Genomic DNA, 23005 nt, shown 5'->3' on the forward strand with positions numbered 1-23005 from the left:
TGGAGGCAGGAAGGAAGGAAAGCAGCCTCTGTGCTGCAGCCGCAGAACGGGAGCTTCACCATCCCAGCAACATGCCAAACCATGCAGCTCAGCCAGCTGCCCCGTTCCCGGGCCAACCGCTGGTCTGCACGGACTGATGTCACTTATGGCTTCTCTCCTTAACAAAGAGAGCGGTGTCCTAATCTCTGTTTGATTTGCTAAGATCAAGTAGAAATGAGAATCTTAGACGTGACAGAAACATTACAAAGGCTCTAATTATATCCCTCTTTTCATAGATAAGACAACCAAAAATGCTGATACGACAAGTAAACAGAATGAAAAATAATGACTGAAAATATATTACTGTTGACTTAGTAATGGTAAGGGTCAAACATTTGATATGTTAGTCAGACACATTTTCTTTGGCATAATTACCATTGGGTTAGAGTCTTTCGTATGAGAGCCCCCAGAGGCATCCTCTGCGTCTTGTGCTGTTGGGAACTTGCAACAGGACTCCTGGGCCGGAAGGCTCTGAAAAGTTGCTTCCTCCAGATTGTTACTTGCGATAGTACCACCTGCTTCCTTGATTTCAACCTAAAAAAGCAAACGTTATTTTAGAAATCACATTTTGGACGTTGTACTTTACAGTTGCATAATACAGAAAATTCTTTGCAGAAGTTACTTTTTTTTTTCTTTTTTTGCGGTTCGCGGGCCTCCTATTGCCGCGGCCTCTCCCGCCGCGGAGCACAGGCTCGGGACGCGCAGGCTCCGGACGCGCAGGCTCAGCGGCCATGGCTCACGGGCCCAGCCGCCCCGCGGCACGTGGTATCCTCCCCGACCGGGTCACAAACCCATGCCCCCCGCATCGGCAGGCGGACTCTCAACCACTGCGCCACCAGGGAAGCCACCTAGAAGTTACATTTTTTAAGTAAAGAGCAGCCTTACCCTTAGTGTCCTCTCTCCCCAACTATTATTCTCTCTCTGGGGCAGCAAGACGGGGTGACAAGTCCTCTGACCAGCCTCACTGGGGATCAAGGACCCCGAGGACAAGGACCATCTGCCCACGAGGTGTGGAGATGTGATTCTAACGTGGCCCTCTTGCTGCTTCAAAAACACAGTATAAGTAGCTTGAGAAGACTCTGCAGTTGGTCAGCTGCCCCTTGAGCTCCTCGACAGCCCCCTACTCCAAAGGAGCTGCTGCCTCATGGGACCTTCCTTAAAACCGCGTGAAATGCTGCTCCTCTATGGCCACTTTCGGAGCACACTCACTAGGCTGTATTAATGTTCTAGTCTATTGTTTGGCTTTTCCATCAAGAAGCCTGACATCCTTGCTGATGTTTCAGTAATATTTATATTGTAACTTACAATGTATTTAGAGTAATGTTTATAAGTAAATAGTAGCGCTTCCCTAACTGAATGGTAGGACAATAATTAACATGAAAACAGTGAGGGTAGGGAATAACTGCCAACTTTAACTTTGTTTTTAAGCTATCCTCTGCAACGACTCAGTGACACACCGGCAAAATTACCAAAAATACGGAGAGATACCAATGATGTTACTGAAAATCAACAGAATTTAAAAAACTAAAACGTCTCGATGATTAAAAAAATAATAACCATTAGATTTAAGTGTTTTAAAATCAGGGTGCTTCTTTTTAAGATTTGATAATGTGCGGAGGATTGGGAAGCAGCAGTCAACCTGCACTCACATCATCTCTCCCTCCCCTCCTTAACCTCTACCTGCCCAGACTGCCTATTAGAGAGTACAGGTGAGCTTCCCCAGAGGCCAGGAGGCAGGTCATAAAGTCCTTCAAAGAAGAGTGATTCTATGATAACTTTCTGAAGACCTCATATAAAATCACAGCACAGACAACTATCTTTCAAAGTGTGGGTGTTGACTCCAAACTTGGAGATCGTCTAACTTAAAATCTGGGATCTAAACAATTAATAGTTTTCATGGACTGCCAAATCCCTTAGCACAGCAGACTAGCATCTAGGTATAAATGTTTCAAAAGACAGAGAAAAGTTTAGCTATATTTCAAGTTATAACTTTATTTAGATATTTCAAATTTTATAGAAACGTAGAAAGTTTTCAATTTTCCTCTGCTTTCTGCTTTGGGGAATTTGTCATGTACACATCATCAAAGTTTATTTTTATTTTTAAAAATTATTTATTTATTTATTTTGGCTGTGCCGGGTCTTAGTTGCAGCACGCGGGATCTTTGTTGTGGCGTTGGAACCCTTAGTTTCGGCAGGCATGTGAGATCTAGTTCCCCAAGCATGGATGGAACCCAGGCCCCCTGCATTGGGAGCACAGAGTCTTACCCACTGGACCAGCAGGGAAGTCCCACATCATCAAAGTTTAGATTTAACTTATCTCCCTGTAATTAACAAATACTTATGCAGTAAATATATCAATTCCTCAGCCCCACGCAACTGATATCTGAACTACTTACAGTATAGTGAAATCCTATTTTTACAGAATAAACAGAGGTCAATATGTGGGAATGAATTTCTAGAAAAAGGAAATTAGCAATTAACCCTGAATATTTACTGGAAAATAATTCCACTCTGTTTAAAAGACAAACATGTCCATGCTAAGTCTTTTTCATTTTATTAATGAATTAGGAAATTGTCAATAAAAATTCCAAAACAACAAAGAAATATCATCCAAATAGTCTCTCCTTTGTTTTGCTGAAATTGAACTACATTTAAAGAGAACTCACTATTTTAACGTGAGCTAGCTCCTCTCCTGCTCTGGTGAATGCTCACTGAGTCCCCTTGGTACAGGAAGGGAGCCGTGCAAGAACCAACAGGCAAAAGGCGCTGGGACACGCGTTTGGTCTGGTGGCAAAATGGAGTGTCTGGCATTTCGAGCCATCTGAAAAAGGTTCCGGGGAAGACCTCTGCACCAGCTGAAAGCTGGTGGGACTAGGTGTGCTCTCTGGTTTCTCTAGGCCTCAGCCTCTCCTCCCCACCTTTCCTGTCCCTAAGGAGCAGTGATTATGCTCAAAGAACACCAGAAAACAAATCTAAGCTCCTGCTGCTACGGCTTATGATATGCAAACAAAGTCAGGCTCCAGCCATCTCAACACCAATTCAAAAATGTTCCACAAAAGCTTAATTTATGACTTACTAAAATGATTTAACAGCTGAGTAATCTAGTTTTCCAAACTAGATCCTTTTGAGGGGCCAGTACACATGTCCTTACAATCCTTTGTTTCCTTTAAAAACTGATTTGTTCAGCTTCAGCAAGAACAGAGCAGAAAAGGGGAATTCCCTGGCGGTCCAGTGGTTAGGACTCTGTGCTTTCACTGCCCAGTGTCCGGGTTCAAAATAAAGAGAGAAAAAAACAAAGCAGAAAATTGCCGGTAGTTATCCACAGCCAAAGAGCGTAGCTGGCCGACAATTACCATGAATTGGTGGAGACTCTGATTCATGCTACATGCGCTTGAGGAACAGCCACTTAGTAGCAGAGGGAGGCCCTAACACCTTGATTCAAGGCTCACCAAACACAAGTGCTAACTGTGAGTCCCGGCTGTGAGCTACAACCCTTATCAATCTAAAGCGGGAAAATGTAAAAGCTGGGCACGTGAAGACTCCCACTGCATTTGTTTTCACAGACACTAGGGTTTCTTTCCTAAAGCCGCTTTTAAAACTTCCTAGGGACTTCCCTGGTGGTCCAGTGGTTAGGGCTCCGCGCTTGCACTGTAAGGGGCACAGGTGGGATCCCTGGCTACAGAGCTAAGCTCCCACATGCCTGGCTGCAAAAAAAAAAAAAATCTACTTGTTTCCCTCCTCTTTTGTTGTATGATCTCTGCTGGGTTAGGCCAGGTTTGAACCAGGGACCGAGGACCTAATTCACCTTCAGGTAGAATGGATTGGCTGGATAATGCATCTCGCGTTTAGCAAGGGATGCGCCCTGCTGGGAATGAGTGAATCCGATCAGGGATGCTACGGACAAGAGAAAAATCTTGGTAGAAGCAGGAAGTCTCCCGTCTCCACTAGGGCAGGGGTGCAGGGGGTACTGTGCGACGTGGATCTTACTGGAATCACGCGGACGCCGGGGTGGGCGGCTCCTTCCCTGGCCCAGGTGCCCAGGGGCCCGACGGCAGGACTCCTGTGCGGGGTCAGCAGGGAGGACAGGAAGTAGAGGTTGTAGGCTTGCGGCTGCTGGGCGGCGGGAAGAACGGCGTCTTCCAGGGGATTGAGCTTGGGAAGACTCGGGAACTCCCCGCGCGTTTCCTCATCTCCGTTCTCATCCACCAGCAGCTCCACTTTGACTTTGCCCTTGCAGTCCCCGTCGAGCGGGGCGTTGAAGGCGTGCAGCAGGGGCTCTTTGGGGTCCGCGGAGCCCAGGTACGCGTCTTTGAAGACGTGGAACTCGTCTGCCTCGTGCTTCACCGACACCGGGGTTTTCAGGGGAAGGTTTTCAGGAACAAACTGACTCTCGGCGCTGAAAAGGTCTGTCACCATCTCGTCCTCGGGGCTGCACATGCCGCCCAGCAGAGGGGCCTCTTCCATGTCCACTGGGGGCACCCGGGCCCGGGCATCGCCCCGCACCCGGCGCGAGGGGGATCCGGCGGGAACCGCACACCTGCAACGACGCGGCCCAGTCAGGGCGGCGGCCCCCACCCGCCCCGGCCGCCGACCCAGGGGGCCCGCCGCTCCCGGGGATCTCACCCGGGGGGCCCCGCCGCTCCCGAGAGGCCGGCCTAGGGGGCCACCCCCCAGCCCGCACCGGCGAGGCCGACCGGAGAAGGGGCCCTGCTGGCCCGACCGGCCGACTGGGACTGAAAGGGGCGGAGGTCCGTCATTCCCGAGGGGCAGACCTGGAGGTCCCGCCGCCCCTGACGGGGACGACTGGAGAGGGGGTCCCGCCGCCCCCTCTAGGCTGACTAGGGGGCCCACCGTCCCCCTCCCCTCTGCAGACCCGAGGCCGGGCCGGGGACCGCGGGGAAACCCGACGGCGGCCGGGGACTCAGGCACCGGAGGGGCGCCGAGTCAGGACTCCTCAGACGGCGCACCTGTGGCCCCAGGAGCTGGCAGAGCGCCGAGCGCGGGGTCAGGGCCGAGCAGCGGGCCGTTGGGGAGGAGGCGGGGCCACGGACTGGGGCAGGGCCAGGGGCTCGCGGAAGCGGGGCTCGCGGAGGTGGGCGGGGCCAGGGAGAGGCGGAGGCGGGGCACGTGAGGCGGGGTCAGAGGGTGGGAGAGGTTGGGGGTGATGCGAAGGCGGGGCGCAGAAGTTAGTGGGGGCATGGGCGGGTCCCGGAAGTGCGAGGGGATAAGCAGGGGTGGGGGCGGGGGAGGCGGCCCCCGTGACAGTGCTGGAGGGTGGTGGGCGGGGCGAGCTGGGCGAAGTCGGGGCCGGAGGCCAGGGACCGGCCAGTTGATGGGAGGTGGACGGGGAAGGACACTCCCGGGACCAGCGGCTCCAGGCTCAGGTGGGGAACCAGAAGCCCCCAGGCCAGTCTGAGGCAGCGCTGGCTGGGACTCCCTGGCTTGACCTCAGACCTTAATCTTGACCGTGTATTTTTTCTGCCCTTCAGCTCCTCAGGACAGAGCCCGCCCAGCCACGGAGCACCGCGGGTGGGTGGACGGCCAGGGATCGGCACATGCAAGTTCCCAACCTAGCGTGCACTTCAGGTCCTTGGTGCCGGAGCTTGGGAGGAAGACTAGGCGTCTCTTGTCAATGTAAGCAACCCAAGGACTCCGGGCTTTCACTGCCAAGGCCCAGGGTTCAATCCCCGGGTTCAGTCCCTGGTTGGGGAACTAAGATCCTTCAAGACCCTCGGCGCGGCCAAAAAAAACAAAAAAAAGTAAGACATTCGCTTTCTAATCTCACTGAAAAAATACGTTCCTAAATCAAACAGTAGTAACCAAGGCACACCAGCACTATGCACTATTTGTCTGTACACTTCAGCGTTAAAGAAATCGCAAGAAAATTTTGCACAGTCGACAATCCGGAAATTTAAGGCACAGCTTTAAGTTGCTGGGACTTTCTTATCTGAAAAATTATAATGGGACATTAAAAGCTGACATTAAAAGAACATAATGTAATTAAATTCTCACTGTTGGAATTTTCCTACCATGTGAACGACCTAAAATATATTCCCAGCCACTAGTTCATTGCAAACATACTTGCCTTGAAATACTGTCCAGTTCTTGGAGAATTCATTTCCTGTGTGCCTATGATCTATAGGGCAGGACTCCACAGAAAGCTTTAGTTGCTTCTTCAGATTAAAATTAGGACAGATTTTTTCTTTAGTCATACAGAATGTCCTTAATTTAGGATTTTTTTTATAGTAGGTCCTTGTTGGTTATGTTTTAAATATAGCAGTGTGTACATGTCAATCCCAAACTCCCAATCTATCCCTCCCCCACACCCTTCCCCCCAGTAACCATAAATACCTTCTCTAAGTCTGTGAGTCTGTTTCTGTTTTGTAAATAAGTTCATTTGTATCATTCTAATTTTTTTTAGATTCCACATATAAGCGATTTCATATGATATTTGTCTTTCTCTGACTTACTTCACTTAGTATGATAATCTCCAGGTCCATCCATGTTGCTGCAAATGGCATTATTTCATTCTGTTTAATGGCTGTGTAATATTCCATTGTATATATGTACCACATTTTCTTTATCCATTCATCTGTCAATGGACATTTAGGATTTTTAAACTTTATAATGGTTGGAAAGTGATATGCATTCAGTAGAAACCACCGGACCTGCAGGCTCAGCAGCCATGGCTCACGGGCCCAGCCGCTCCGTGCCATGTGGGATCTTCCCGGACCAGGGCACGAACCCGCGTCCCCTGCATCAGCAGGCGGACTCTCAACCACTGCACCACCAGGGAAGACCCAAACTTCAAATTTTGAATTTTGCTCTTTTCCCAAGCTAGGGATATGTATGCTCCCTTCTAGTGATGCTGGGCAGCTCTCAGACACGCAATCACAAGGATAAACAACCGATACATTTACCACCATTCTGTTTTTCACTTTCAGGACAGTATCAATAAATTTCATGAGACAGTCAACACATTATTATAAAATAGGCTTTGTGTTAGATGGTTTTGCCCGACTGTAGGCTAATGTTAGTATTCTGAGCACAGTTCAGGTAGGCTAGGCTAGGCTGTGCTGTTTGGTAGGGTGGGTTTATTAGATGCATTTATGACTTCCTGTGGGTTTATCAGGACTTAACCCTATCACAGGTCGATGAAGACCTGTACAGTACGTAAACTCTCCTACCGAAATAATTAAATATTACAGATAAAGCTGAAGTCCCCTTGGGTTCCCTACCATCCGCGATCACGCTGCCTTTCAGAGGGAATCCCTGTGAAGTCTGCGGTGCATCTTTCCAGCCCTTTCTCTGGAGATCAACATACACATGTGCATGTGCATCTCCTTACTCTTTTTTTTTTTAATTTTATTTATTTTTGGCTGTGTTGGGTCTTCGTTTCTGTGCGGGGGCTTTCTCTAGTTGTGGCGAGCGGGGGCCACTCTTCATCGCAGTGCGCAGGCCTCTCACTGTCGCGGCCTCTCTTGTTGCGGGGCGTAAGCTCCAGACGCGCAGGCTCAGTAGTTGTGGCTCACAGGCCTAGTTACTCCGCGGCATGTGGGATCTTCCCAGACCTGGGCTTGAACCCGTGTCCCCTGCATTGGCAGGCAGGTTCTCAACCGCTGCACCACCAGGGAAGCCCTGGATCTCCTTACTCTTAATTTTATGGCTGGAAAAGCCACATCTTTTTGAACTCAGCTTAGTTTGGGGGCAGGCCTGAGAATGCAACTCAGGCTTCCCAAACCGTAGGCAATATAAACTGAAGAACCCAAGTGAAAAACCGTGAAGAGCTTGAATAGCCTGAGAAGCACATCAACCCCCAGGCCGGACCGCTCCTTCACACGTCAGACATTTCTAGTGAGCAGTCCCCATGGGTCAGGCGTGCATGGCCACCTGTGTGTCACCATGCCGGGCAGGATCAAAGGCCTGGAACCTTTGAGCACCTGCAGTTCCGAGACGCTCCTCTGGCCCTGCTGGGTTGGCCAAGGCCGGCTCTGTCTTGTCATTCAGGCCTCAGCTCAAACCCATTTTTTTTTTTTCCGGCCATGCAGCCTGCTGGATCTCAGTTCCCTGACCAGGGATGGAACCCGGGCCCCCTGCAGAGGAAGCGAGGAGTCCTAACCACTGGACCACCAGGGAATTCCCCCAAACCCATTTCTAAATCAGCCTCCTCCCCAAGCCAGCTACTCTTCCCCTCCCCCCCCCCCAACACACACATACAAGTGCCCAGGAACCCTTAAGATCCCTTGAGAGGTTTCCTTGGTTCTCAACCTCCTCCCAATGAAATTTGATCTCCGCGACAGCCAGAACCTTTTGGGGTCCCCGCTGTATTCCCAGTGCCTAGAACAGAGCTAAGCATACAGTAGGTGTTCAATAAGAACTGTGGAGAAAACAGAATTCATGTATTTAACAGGTATTTATTGAGCACCTATTATATGTCAGGCACTGTTCTAAGCCCCGGGGCAAGGGTGAGGATGCACAAATGAACACAGCAAAATCCACAGCCCTTCTTAGCAGCCACCCTTCTCTGTCAGGTGTGTGAATCGAGCGATGTCCACTCTGCCCAACCCGAGGCCTTTTCTGCATATCTTGGTCGGTCACCTTTGTCCCAAGTGCCTGAGCCTGGTACTTGACCTATGGCCTCCTTATCAGTATAACAAAAGAGACAGAAAGCAATACTGTGGTAGACTGGGATTAATGTTTTTATTAATGATAACATTCATACTGCATTTCTAAGATTTATCCAAAAAAGCATATTGTATTTACATGCAATGGCCAGTTCAAGATCACAAATTCAGACCACAGCTCCGTGAAGACTATGGCTTATTCCAAATTCAATTAAATACATCACACTCCTACCTCCTGCTTTCAACATGTACAGTAAAAACCCACTCTTCCTCCTTTTAGGGAATATAAAATTGCATTGATAACTGCACGGATTAGCAGTGATTACATTTGAAACACTTAAAACCTGAGAGACAAGCCCAAATAAGTCTGAGTGCTAACACGTCTGTGCTCGAATTCACCCGTGAATCATAATACAGACTGCTCAGTGGTCAACAGTGTATGATTTCAGTGGCCCTGGCTTCGACTGGAAGCTACGCCTCGCTGAGGCAGAGGGGCTGTACCCCTCACGCCTCCCTGACTACATAACACAGATGAACAGGGCCTTTTGTTGCTGTGGTGGTTAGATATCCCTTTTTGCTTTTTTCGTCTGTTCCCATTTCTGCTTGCTTTTAAAAGAAAAAAAAAGTCTTTGGCCCATTTAGGTGGGGTTTTTACATCACAACATGTACAGGAATCAAATATGCACGTGCTCTGCAGCAAGCGCCTTCCTCCGGCTCCGAGGGTTCGGCCTCGTCACCGAATCAGTGGAGTTCAGAACTCTTAGAGAGGCGAGCCCCACCAGAACATAGTGGTCAGAAAAATAAATACATGATTTTAACAGACGGACAGCTAAGCTTGTCATTACAGCCCAGAGGCAGTGGGTGTTATTTCATTCCATGATCCGTTCTTTTTAAATACTGGAGACGATTCAGCGCCTCATCGCTTTTTGGTCACTCGATCGAGGCACTCCCATCCGAAGGGTAGGCTGTGTTAAACCCAGCACCTGTCACCTGCGACATTCTAGGAAGTCACCGATAACCCATCTCCCTCCGTCTCCCTGGAAACGGGAGCGGGTCTCCTCTCTCACCAGCTGGGATGCCCAACCCTGACTGCCCTGAGGTTTGCTTTTCTCAAGTTTTGTTCCTTCCTCAGTGGCAAATGTTGCCAGTTTGGGTAAGCAGGAATCCTGAGGCACCTAGGATGTTTGCTTTTTCAGTGAGTACTCCAGACACATAATCTTCGACCACCACATCCCTCGCCCCCCAATTCTGAGGCATGCCTACGTCTTCTTTTGCAGCTTAAGGAGGAAGCATAAGGAAGGCAGTCTGATGGGGGAATGCAGCACAGCTGCCCTCGTAAGGGAACTGGTCCTTCTGGGATACAGGGACACCACAGTAAAATGCCTACATAGGGTTATCCACCCAGTAAGTTGAGAAGGAGTAAGACACCCACAATTCCACCTAAAGACTTTACAAAATAAATCTCTCGTGCGGTCTCCCTTACATTTAGGGCCTCCCGTTTTTAAGGCACTGGGTTTTGAAGACTTGCAAGGTCAGGAAAACTAAAGATGAGACATACTACATGCTTCAAACATGGAGGCAAATGCAGACGACCAAACTAGACAGTGACAGAGTTACCACAGGGACAGAATTGGTTCCAAAAGCACAACTTTTCTTGGTTAGTGCATTGCATGTGCGTTGGCTACTAACTGCTAACATCTGCAGCTTAAACAATGCTTTTCTTCCGGAAGGAAACAAATGTTTACATCGCTCTGATAAAATTAAATGCCCGTAAGTACCAAGCGTCCAGTGGCCGCCGAGGAAGCGTGCCGGGTCGGTCGTTTCCAACGCGTATGAAGCCACAGCCCCACTCATTCCATAAATCGCTCAACGACAGTTTCACCCCTTAAGAAACACAAGGTGATGGGAAGACCTTAGGGGGGACTTTATCCAATGTCCCCCAGGTTAGGACCTGCTTGGAAGGAGTAGGGTTATACTTCATGGGGTGGAGCCTGCCATCTAGAAAAGCAAAAACACCAAACCCTCGAAGGAAAGGAAACGTCTGAGTCTTTTAGAGCAAATTTTCATCCTGAACTACAATCAGGATTCACAGCTATTTTTCATTTGGTTTTTCATCTGAAGAGCTCATTTTCCTTCCCGGCAGTGCTAAGGGATTTACTTTTTGGAATTGGAGCTGAGCCCGAACAAACTCACGATGTCAATCATTGCCTGTTTCAGGTTCTTCCCGAAGCGATGAGAATCCTTTCATTTAAAAACAAAAAACAGAAACAGGTTACAACGTGGAAATTCTCACATTTCAAGCCTTTTCACTTGTAATCTGACTCGAAGAACTAACATTCCTTTTTACCAATTCTCTAAGCTTTGACTTAGTCACTTAATCATTAAGTTATAGCGTCTGGAGAGATGTTAAGGGTTAAAAAAGATAGCAAACGTGTTTGTGTCAGTGTGTGTTTTTTTTCTTTTCCATGATAGGTTATTACGAGACACTGCATATAGTTCCCTGTGCTATACAGTACGACTTGGTTCCTTACCGATTTTATATATAGTAGTGTATATTTGTTTTGTTTTTGAAAACTACGGTGCTTTATTTCTTTGTAAAAACAACTTTTCAAGAGTAGTTTGGGGCTTCCCTGGTGGTGCAGTGGTTGAGAGTCCGCCTGCCGATGCAGGGGACACGGGTTCATGCCCCGGTCCGGGAAGATCCCACATGCCGCGGAGCGGCTGGGCCCGTGAGCCATGGCCGCTGAGCCTGCGCGTCTGGAGCCTGTGCTCCTCAACGGGAGAGGCCACAACAGTGAGAGGCCCGCGTACAGCAAAAAAAAAAAAGAGTAGTTTGAACAGTACTTGTCTTATTCTTGTCATATAACTTATTGTATGGAGCAAACATCGTTTCCATGCCTCAGCTAATTCTCACACACCTGCTGAAGTTTCCATTAGCTTCCAACACTTTATCTTTTGCAGTGAAATAACTCTGAGTTTGTTTTTTTAATTTAATTTTTATTTTATATTATAGTTATAATATATAATTATAACATATAATTATAGTTATTTTATATTATAGTTATAACACTAAACTGTGTTAGTTTCAGATATACAGCAAAGTGAATCAGTTATACATATATCCATTCTTTTTCATATTCTTTTCCCATACATGTTATTACAGAATATTGAGTAGAGTTCCTTGTGCTATACAGTAGGTCCTTATTGCCTATCTACTTTATATATAGTAATGTGTATCTGCTAATCCCAAACTCCTAATTTATCCCTCCCCACCCCCTTTTCCCTTTGGTAACCATAAGTTTGTTTTCTATGTCTGTGACTCTATTTCCGTTTTGTAAATAAGTTCATTTTTATCATTTTTTAAGATTCTACATATAAGTGATTGCATGTGATATTTATCTTTCTCTGTCTGACTTACTTCACTTAGTATGATAATCCCTAGGTCCAACCATGTTGCTGCAAATGGCACTACTTCATTCTTTTTTATGGCAGAGTAATATTCCACTGTGTGTGTATGTGTGTACACACACATACACACACACACACACACACACACACACACTACATCTCCTTTATCCATTCACTCTTGATGGACATTCAGGTTGCTTCCACGTCTTAGCTATTGTAAATAGTGCTGCTATGAACATTGGGGTGCATGTTATCTTTTTGAATTAAGAGTTTTCTTTGGATATATGCCCAGGAGTGGGATTGCAGGGTAATATGGTAGCTCTATTTTTAGTTTCTTAAGGAACCTCCATACTGTTTTCCATAGTGTCTGCACCAATTTACATTCTGTGTGGGTGTGGTTTCCCCTAATCTAAGGCTTCCCCTAATGTCAATGCGTTACATAAAACACAATAAGCAAGTGAATTCCAATATTCTCTGTTAAAGGTGAACCTGGCATTGCCTGTCAGGCTATGTACAATGTGGAAAGGAGAGAATATAAATAAGGATTAAATGTGCCATGCTAGGAAGGTGGTCACGGGTTCCATTCACAGAGAACACTGCAGACCCCTGCTTCAATGTGTATATGTATTTCTTAGCACGTGCACACGAATCTTAATCCACCCTCCAATGTTACAGAGAGTCTGGAAGCTGCAGAAGCACTCCAACATTACGATTTAAAACCACTGTGACCAGCAAAGATACACACTTTCAACCAAATAAGATCGATCCCTTTAAAACTATTAAGAGACTTTCAAAATCCTTGTTTTGAAAATGTCCCAACCAAGCAAGGGCACACAACTGAACTGAAATTTTCTGTCAAATCAAGGATGTGCTCAAAAGAAACCAGTGAAAAACCCCAACTTCAGAAAAGAGAACTTCTGTTTTGTACTCACTGTCTCAGGGCAGGAGAACTTGGAAGAAATGTGGAAACTGATGAGCTTCTCACCCACGAGAATGTACGACACCCCGTAGCCGTCGTCAGCAACCTACGGAAAAGCAGGTTTCAATGGATCCGTGGGGGGACTTCCCAGCGGTCCAGGGGCTGAGACCCCGCGCTTCCACTGCAGGAGGCACGGGTTCCATCCCTGGCCGGGGAACTAAGATCCTGCATGCCGCGGGGCACGGCCGATCCATCAGTAGAACCCTGGGCAACGAGGCCACGGGCAAAGGGGATTTCTGACATTTTCACTATGAGACTGCCATCAATACCTGCAGACGCCTGGCCGCTTACCGGTCCAAAGCCGCCTCCGCTTGACACGTACTCCGGATTCCTTTCCAAATTGAACAGTTCCACCTGCTGCTGAGGGGTCTGGCTGGTAGACAATCTCCAAGGCTCAGATAGCACCTGTGGAGTAAAACAAGGAAATGTTCCAACAACACTTCCCAATTCCATCCTCTTCTGGCCCCGAGGAGCCCGGGAGGAAGACAAGAAAGGGCTTGCTCGGTGTTCGCACCGTTTCAGACACCAGCGGCCTATGTCCCTGAAGGCCTCGCCGGCTCGGGGCAGGAGGTCTGCGGAGAGGGATGGAGCAGGTGAGGACACCTGGACTGGAGGGGCCAACACGGGCTGATGGGGTCTTAAGGCAGGGAAGGTGGCAGATACGTGCAGTAAGATTCGGAACGGGGGCAGTGGTGTGCTGGAGCTGACTGGTACCAGCTCCCCTAAGATGGCTGCCAAATTTCCGGAATTTTCCAAGCTGCTTGTTAAACAGCCATTATTTTTTTATTATTACTTTTTTTGCGGTACGCGGGCCTCTCACCATCACGGCCCCTCCCGCTGCGGAGCACAGGCTCTGGACGCGCAGGCTCAGCGGCCATGGCTCACGGGCCCAGCCGCTCCGCGGCATGTGGGATCCTCCCGGACCGGGGCACGAACCCGCGTCCCCTGCGTCGGCAGGCGGACTCTCAACCACTGCGCCACCAGGGAAGCCCAAACACAGCCATTATTAAAAAATTAAATTTTATTGGGACTTCCCTGGCAGTCCAGTGGTTAAGACTCCACACTTCCACTGCAGAGGGCATGGGTTTGATCCCTGGTTGGGGAACTAAGAGCTCACATGCTGCGTGGCATGGCCGAAAAAAAAGAAAAAAAAACACTCAGAGCTCATCCCCTGCTAATTATTTTAGTACAAGCCATGGCATCCCAGGGGTTGAAGAAATGCGGCTCCAATTTTCCATGGTGAGGACAGTTGAGCCCCAAGACCCACCTGTGAGGCCGGTTCCGACCGGCAAAGCTGTGCTACTGATCTACTAAGTTTCGGTTTAGCCAAGAAAGCTCAGTGGGCTGCCCCAGAAGTGACTCACCTCCTTCAGGAAAGGGGAGTCGACAGCGAGGTATTTGGACACCACGTAGAGGCAGAAGAGATGGCGGTCGATCCCGGAGCCGGTCATCGCCAGGTGGCACAGGTGCTGATGCTTCTTGGACGCAATCTTGAATAACTTGAGCCTCTGTTCAACCTAAAATAACAAAAGACGGGGACTTTCAAGTCGTGCATCATGGGCCAAGCTCCAGGATGAGGCTCACGGCCCTTCTCTCCAGCGGTCCGACAGGGTGCTGAGAAAGCAGGTCACTGGTGGCGGTGCGGGTGTGTGTGGGGGGTGTCTCTGGGTGGTTGCCAAGGCGACCTGACCAGAAACCCCACTGGCCGACTGCCGCTTCCGCAGATACGCTGCGAACGGGGCGGCGTGGAGGCTGCAGGGGGACAAGTTGTTGGAGAGGCAGTTTCGGGGTCCTGTGTGCAGCCCACTGGGTATCAATCATTCCACCTTTTATACAAATGAGACCACCAAGCAGGTAGGAAAGCGCCAGCCTCCAAGCCTCATCAGGTGGAAATGACGGTCTGTCCCTCTCAGCGGGCTGCGATGTTCCTGCGGGTCATAAATAACCCTCCAAAGTGGTCTGGAAGCTCTACTAAAACAGCGCTTCTGGGGCCTTCAGGTTGGACCCAAAAAGCCTGCTTCAGCTCGTCTGGGCCCTGTTCAGTCAATCACAGAACGAGGTGACACGGCACCCTTCCGTGGGATGTGGAGGCCCATCCGGGCTTTGGCCCACCCACTCCAGAACCGGTCCTCAAGGCTGATTCTGAAGGCAGCTAATGACAGATCAGAGCAATCCGTCACAAGACCTCCTGAGCTCTTCCCACAGAATCGAAAGCCTTTCCAGAACGGAGGTTCCTCCAGGGCAGAGCAAGAGCCCTGGGCCATGTCTCCTCGGGGGTCAGCAGGCACCTGCCCTCCGGGTCAGGCAGAACTGGCTGTGGATGGACCTCAGCCCCTAACCAGGTGTGCGGCCCAGCAGTTTGCTGAATCCATCTAAGTCTCTGTTCCTTTACCTACAAAAATGAACTGATGATACGTCATGGGCCACCGCTAGGATCGTCAAAGGTGACGTACAGAAAACCTGGAGCCCCAAGCCTGCTCAAGGAGCTTCAGCACGGGCAGCGGGCTTCAGGAACCCCGAGCACAAGGCTCCTGTGATAGTCAGTTTTCCCACCCAGACACCGACTACTTGCACTGTCTTGCAGCATCTCCCTGCCACTCCTTTATTCACTGGCTGTGTACTGCTCTGATTTGAAGACTCTTAGGAAGTATAATCTGATTTACAGGAGTTACAGAAGGACAGAAGCTTGATGCAAACATGAACCTTTGTGTCTGTCCTGACGGTTTCCTTTTTTCTTTTTTTAAATTTTTTTTTTTTTTGCCACTCCACGAGGCATGCAGGATCTTAGCTCCCCGACCATGGGTTGAACCCACACCCCCTGCAGTGGAAGCGCGGAGTCCTAACCACTGGACCACCGGGGAAGACCCCGACAGTCACCTTTTAATATTTTCTGTCCCTTCGAGAGGGGTGAAGGAAAGGAGATGCTGGATACAGACCTGCTGGAGAAGGTGTGCACGGGATTTAACCAGGGAAGGCTGCGTGTCAACCTCAGGGGCTGTTCTGTGAAAAGCACTGTCCCGCTCCCGGCCGGGCAGCACCTACCGTCTGCGTGGGGTCCACCATGGCCAGCACAAAGTTGCACGACTCAGTGGTGCAGGAACGCACGGTCTCCGTCCTGCCCTCTCGGAAGAGCCGGGTCATGGAGGCCTCGTAGGTGAGGGAAAATTTGCCCATGTCCTGGGAAAGGAAAAATATTTTAACACAAGGCAGGGCATGTTGACAAACTAAAGCATGAGAAGGCATCGCTTAAGATCAGCCGGGAAAAACACACTTCACCGTCAGCTGCAGTTTATAGTCATCGTCAATTTTTACTCGGGCTTATGCAGCAGGCAGGTGGAAACGTCATTAGCTTTGCAAAGGAAGGGGGCGGTCCAGGTTTCTGTTTCCAAATGCAGCTGGTGCCACGACCCGATTTCCTGAGTTTCACACACCTGCCGGAGTGCAGACGTGACTACGGAGGGATACAGGACAGGACCGGGAGATCGGCATGCAAGAGTAGGAAATTATTTAACTTCAGGAGAGGGGACCGGTTGGGAACGTCCTCCTCCAGGGAGCGGGAAGTGGGTGGGTGGCCAGCGCCTGCAGCGCACAGCCCCCTGCCCCCCCCCCCCCCCCCGGGTAGACAGGAGGGAGAGAAAGCAGGAGGGAACAGCTGTGTGGGAGCTGGCAGAGGCGGTGGGAGGCAGACGGGAGGTCTCTTTAGAATGTTCATGTTTTCTCAGTGAAATAAGTTCATCTACTCAGAGTGAGGATGGGGAGACGGCACCGGAGTCAGAAAGCAGGTGTGAAACAGGCTCTAAGGGCACAGAGAGTGGTGGTCTGGGGCCATCAGAGTCAGGGCTCATGAATTAAGGAAGATGAGCCAGCGATTTGGGGGTTTTCTCCGGCCGTGCAGGACCAAAGCAGGCAGACACCTGGACCGCGCTGGGGATGGGTCTGCTGTGCTTGGGGCCCCAGGGCCGAGGTCGGGGTGATGGTGACAGGCTGTGGAATCCAAGTCCAGAGAGAAAAAGAGGGAGGCAAGATGGGCAGAGGAAAGGGCAGGGTGGAGGCCCTGATGGGGTCCAGGGACGCTGGCGTCAAGGAGCAGAGAGGAGACGGGATGACGGAAAGGGCTAGAGGCGCCTGGGGCTGGGACCCTGCAGGTGATATGCGGATGGCACAGCAGGTGACGCATGAGAGCTGGGTCAGGTCCACGGGAGCTCGGGGCAGCCCAGCACCCGTGCCATGGGAGGAAACCATCTGCAAACCACCTGCTCGAAGACAACCAAGTTCCCCCACGTGGACGGGAAAAGTGCTGAGCGGCAGTTTGTAGACCCAGATGATTACTGACCAGATGACACCCCTCTGGGCATTTGGGTCCTGGTGGCCCCAGGGTGACAGGGGACACCCTGCAATAGGCCGATACTGTTAATTCAGGAGCGGGCAAGGCTGAACCTCCGGTGTGTGAGCCAGACCCGTGAGTAGCCTTGCAGGGCTCTTCCCCCAACCCCCAAGGCCGGTAGGGTTGACTTAACATTGGCTGTTCCCACCATCCTGCATGTACAGGGATGAAGCCAGCTGGCCATGGGGTCTGAGTGCCATCCCAGCCTCTGGTGGCCCCCAGCACCCAGCACAAAGACCTACCAGCTCACAACACTCGTCCTTTAATACACCGGTTATTAAATTTCCCTTGGATGGGGTCCGAGAGGTTCTAACTCCTCATTCTGGCCTACGGTCAGCAGGGGGTCCCAGGTCATTTACCAAATAGGCCTTTGGGAGAACTCCCTACAGGACGGGAGCTTACTATGGGGGTGCTTTCCAAGGGGCTCATCATGGGGAGCACGGAGGGAAGGAGGGGACAAGGAAGAAGTATAAATGTAGTATTTTAGTCATTTAATACAGGTTAACTTGGGATAGATGATGCAATGATTTATTTGAAGTCAGCTTTCCAACATCAAACTTCAACTGTATAAGTGGTCAGCGCAATCATGCATTATATCCACAATTTTAAAATATGGCCATCTTGGGCTTCCCTGGTGGCGCAGTGGTTGAGAGTCCGCCTGCCGATGCAGGGGACACGGGTTCGTGCCCCGGTCCGGGAAGATCTCACATGCCGTGGAGCGGCTGGGCCCGTGAGCCGTGGCCGCTGAACCTGCGCGTCCGGAGCCTGTGCTCCGCAACGGGAGAGGCCACGACAGTGAGAGGCCCGCGTACCGCAAAAAAAAAACCAAAAAACAAATAATCCTTAACTTTGAAAGAGTAACTTGATTTAAGAGTCACTGTAATACATGCTTATGCAAAAAATTAAAACATAGAAAAATATAAGAAAATGAAGATCAATCTTCAGAGCGCTGCCTGCCAATATTTTCCCCTCTCTCCTTTCCAGACTTTGCATAGAATAAAGTGAGAGTCAGGAAGCGTTTTCTGTAAAATGCAGGTGGTAAATATCATCGTCCTGGTGGGCCAGGTGGTCTCTGCTGCAACTTTTCAGCTCTGCCACCGTAGCTCACAAACAACCGTGGACAATACGCCAAAAAGTGGGTATGACCACGTGCCAATAAACTTGATCTCTGCTCTCTGACATTTCATTTGATTTTCACCTATCACAAAACAGTCTTAATTTTTTTCAACTATTAAAACTGTAAGACCAGGGACTTCCCTGGTGGCGCAGTGGTTAAGAATCCCGCCTGCCAATGCAGGGGACACGGGTTCGAGCCCTGGTCTGGGAAAATCCCACATGCCACGGAGCAACTAGGCCTGTGCGCCATAACTACTGAAGCCCACGCGCCTAGAGCCCACGAGCCACAACTACTGAGCCCGCGTGCCACAACTACTGAGGCCTGCACGCCTAGAGGCCGTGCTCCGCAACAAGAGAAGCCACCGCAATGAGAAGCCCGCACACTGCAACGAAGAGTAGCCCCACTCTCCCCAACTAGAGAAAGCCCGCGCACAGCAACGAAGACCCAACGCAGCCAAAAAAACAACAAAGAAAGTAAGACCATTCTCCACTCAAGGGCCATGTGAACTAGCTGAAGGGCTCCTGTGGCCTGTGGGCCAGAGTTTGCAGATCCCTTGTAAACAATGAATAACATCTTGTTTTATGACTAAGTTTTTTCCCAGAATACACCATAGAAATCACTTAATAGTTACATAATACTCCATGTATAAAAATGCCACAGTCTAACAAATTTCACTTTGAGAACCTTTTAGATTGCTTCAAATTTTTACAGAGGGGCAAGCTTAAACTCATCTTTGTCAACCTGTCCTTTCACTGAATACAATTCTCAGAGTAGAATTTGCTGGGTAAACGGGTGTGCCTTCCCAGCGATTCTTCAGGCTGTGTGCGCCCCACAGATGACCATTCCCAACTGCTGAGTTCGAACACCCCTTTCTCAGGCCACCCTTCCAAACACAGAATGTAGAAAAGCTCTTTGCAAACTGCACAGGCAAAAACTCAGTCTTATTTAAGCTGCGCTTATTAGATTCCTGGTAAGATTAAACTCTTGCTGTACGTTCACTGACTGTTTGTTGGTATTTTTCTTCTCTTGTGAACCACCAATTTCTGCTCTGACTCCATGTTTTTCTATTGGGCGGTTTATTTTCCCGAAATGGAACCATCTAGCCAGTTTTTCCAACTCCACTGATGACTCAAGTCATTCCTTCCCATCAATGTTAAATGAATCGCTATATGATTTCACAGAACTATTCTGGCACCAAAACTATACCATATTAATCACTATAAGCTTCATATAAATGTTAGCCCTCCAGATGAACTTGAAGGTAAAGCCGTCAGCTCCTTTCCTACAATCACCTCCAGACCTCTTACTATGTTCACATTGCACGCGTGAACCAGGAACATCCATCTCCACGGTGACAAGTCTTTCTATCCAAAATCGCAGCCTTCTCTCCCTTTCTGAGAGTCCATCCCTTCTCGACAGCTCTGGGCCTTCCTTCCCAAAGGTCCCGTCTGCTTTATAAACAGACGCCTGGGCAGTGCACTGGTTAGGACTCCACGCTTTCACTGCCTAGGGCCCAGGTTCGATCCCTGGTCGGGGAACTCAGATCCCACAAGCCGCGTGGCACAGCGCGCCTGCCTGCATGAAGGAACAAAGAAAGAAAGAAACACCTGGGGTCCCAGATTTTTGTTTCCAGTTTGCATCACATTTTCCTACGATGTTTCCTGCTTGGCTATTGTGGCTCTACGAGGAAGATGCTGATCTTTGCATAATTCTGCACCGGCCCTCATTCCTGAACACGCTTCTTAACCGTAAAAGCTTTTCCGCCCGGCTCCATCTTCTGAGCAGATGAGCGAGTATTCCTCCTGCCCCATGAGCCTGTCGGCTGCACTCGCTGTACTTCACAGAAAGCTGTCTGGGAACAGCCTCCTGGGGCCTCCTCATCCTTCTTGTTTTAATGGGGTCGCCTCCACGCTTTACCTTTGAGGAATACGCTGGTGGCTGATACAGGATGGGATTTACTGTGTTAAGGAAACAGCCCTCATACTAAGAGTTATCGAGACAGGATGCTACATTTTGAATGCCTTCTTAGCAACTGCCACAATGACTGGCTTCTTCTCTGATCTAGTAATATGATTTAATCTACTGTCGGATTTACTAATACCAAACCGTCCTCCTGCCGCTGGGCTCAACTATTGCTGGTGATTATATCTTCCCTGTACTGGTAGGTGCTATTCGCTCTTCTTATACTCAGATTTTTTGCATCTGCACTTGTGAGCAAAATTGACCCATGGCTTCCTTTATTCGTGCAACCATCAGCTGAAAAGCTGTATCACAGCGGCTGAGGACTAGCTTGCTTGGATCCAACCTCAGCTTTGCCACAAACGAGCTAGAGATTGCAGGCAGGATACCCCACCTCCTCGAGTATAAAGCGGAGAAGAGCAAATACTCTCCTCGGGGTTGCTATGAGGGTTAACCGGCTGCTGCCCGGCACTGGGCAGGCTCCGTGCAGGTCACTGTCACGACCAGAGTGAGGCTAGTCCTGGGAGGCCATCAGGCAGCTGCCTTCCTTCCTGAAGCCTCTGGAGCTGCCCGCTCTTCAAAGCCGCGAAGCTGCTGCCTGCCGGTTCACACTGGCGGGCGGGCAGCTCTCCAACTACCTGTCTGTCATCCACGCACACCGACCTTCTCAGACTGTCTACCTTGTCTGGGGCCCACTTTACTCATTTGTGTTCCTGCAGAAAATCCTCATTTCCTCGAGATTTTCAAATGTGTTGCTATGGAACCTGGGATCCTCTTATTAAAATCGTCTCTGTATCTGAAGTGTCACCACCTCCTCAGTTCCTAACGCTGCAGACTTACGTGCCATTTGCTTATCAATTTTTAAAAATCAAGATAATTAAATCTAAGATCCAGGACCTCAATCCCATTATATCTTCTATTCACTTCATCTGTCAGACAAAGCTCAAGTCCCCTACAATGACTGTGCTTCTCTCCAACCGCCTGGGGCGCATTCATTTCAGGGAATGTGATACTTGGGAAAAGAAAGCGTCATCATGATCGCGACCATCTTTTTTTTGTTGTTTTTTTGAATTTTATTTATACAGCAGGTTCTTATCAGTTATCCATTTTATACATATTAGTGTATATATGTCAATCCCAATCTCCCAATTCATCACACCACTACCACACTCGCCGCTTTCCCACCTTGGTGTCCATACGTTTGTTCTCTACATCTGTGTCTCTATTTCTGCCCTGCAAACCGGTTCATCTGTACCATTTTTCTAGGTTCCACATATATGCATTAATATACGATATTTGTTTTTCTCCTTCTAACTTACTTCACTCTGTGTGACGGTCTCTAGATCCACCCAGGCCCCTACAAATGACCCAGTTTCGTTCCTTTTTCTGGCTGAGTAATATTCCATTGTATATATATATACCACTTCTTCTTTATCCATTCATCTGTTGATGGGCATTTAGGTTGCTTCCATGTCCTGGCTATTGTAAATAGTGCTGTAATGAACACTGGGGTGCATGTGTCTTTTTGAATTATGGTTTTCTCTGGGTATATGCCCAGTAGTGCAATTGCTGGGTCATATGGTAATTCTATTTTTAGTTTTTTTAAGGAACCTCCATACTGTTCTCCACAGTGGCTGTATCAATTTCCATTCCCACCAACAGTGGAAGAGGGTTCTCTTTTCTCCACACCCTCTCCAGCATTTGTTGTTTGTAGATTTTCTGATGATGCCCATTCTAACCAGTGTGAGGTGATACCTCATTGTAGTTTTGATTTGCATTTCTCTAATAATTAGTGATGTTGAGCAGCTTTTCATGTACCTCTTGGCCATCTGTATGTCTTCTTTAGAGAAATGTCTATTTAGGTCTTCTGCCCATTTTTGGATTGGGTTGATTGTTTTTTTTAATATTGAGCTGCATGAGCTGTTTATATATTTTGGAGATTAACCCTTTGTCCGTTGATCTGTTTGCAAATATTTTCTCCCATTCTGAGGGTTGTATTTTCGTCTTGTTTGTAGTTTCCTTTGCTGTGCAAAAACTTTTAGGTTTCATTAGGTCCCATTTGTTTATTTTTGTTTTTATTTCCATTACTCTAGGAGGTGCATCAAAAAAGATCTTGCTGTGATTTATGTCAAAGAGTGTTCTTCCTATGTTTTCCTCTAAGAGTTTTATAGTGTCCAGTCTTACATTTAGGTCTCTAATCCATTTTGGATTTATTTCTGTGTATGGTGTTAGGGAGTGTTCTAATTTCATTCTTTTACATGTAGCTGTCCAGTTTTCCCAGCACCACTTACTGAAAAGACTGTCTTCTCTCCATTGCATATCCTTGCCTCCTTTGTCATAGATTAGTTGACCATAGGTGCGTGGGTTTATCTTTGGGCTTTCTATCCTGTTCCATTGATCTATATTCCCGTTTTTGTGCCAGTACCATATTGTCTTGATTACTGTAGCTTTGTAGTATAGTCTGAAGTCAGGGAGCCTGATTCCTCCAACTCCAT

General features: G+C 48.8%; 2 protein-coding genes across 2 annotated transcripts in view; both read right to left on the reverse strand.

Annotated features, from left to right (window-relative positions):
• TESMIN (testis expressed metallothionein like protein) overlaps positions 1-4503 on the reverse strand; it is a gene marked incomplete at both ends in the record, with an annotated part of 36753 nt that extends 32250 nt beyond the window's left edge. The window contains 2 exons of the mRNA XM_082845040.1: positions 415-573; positions 4027-4503. Of these exons, the coding sequence (XP_082701166.1) occupies positions 415-573; positions 4027-4503 (636 nt within the window). The remainder of the gene's footprint in view (positions 1-414; positions 574-4026) is intronic.
• A 4219-nt stretch (positions 4504-8722) lies between these two features.
• The window catches only part of CPT1A (carnitine palmitoyltransferase 1A), a 63720-nt gene continuing 49437 nt past the window's right edge, over positions 8723-23005 (reverse strand). Inside the window, exons 15-19 of the mRNA XM_082845394.1 lie at positions 16093-16227; positions 14415-14567; positions 13342-13455; positions 13004-13096; positions 8723-10904 (exon numbers count right to left, since the gene is read on the reverse strand). Coding sequence (XP_082701520.1) covers positions 10818-10904; positions 13004-13096; positions 13342-13455; positions 14415-14567; positions 16093-16227 — 582 coding nt within the window. The 3' untranslated portion in view covers positions 8723-10817. The remainder of the gene's footprint in view (positions 10905-13003; positions 13097-13341; positions 13456-14414; positions 14568-16092; positions 16228-23005) is intronic.

The sequence above is a fragment of the Leucopleurus acutus genome (genome assembly GCF_964270905.1).
Source record: "Leucopleurus acutus genome assembly, chromosome: 8".
NCBI lineage: Eukaryota > Metazoa > Chordata > Mammalia > Artiodactyla > Delphinidae > Leucopleurus > Leucopleurus acutus.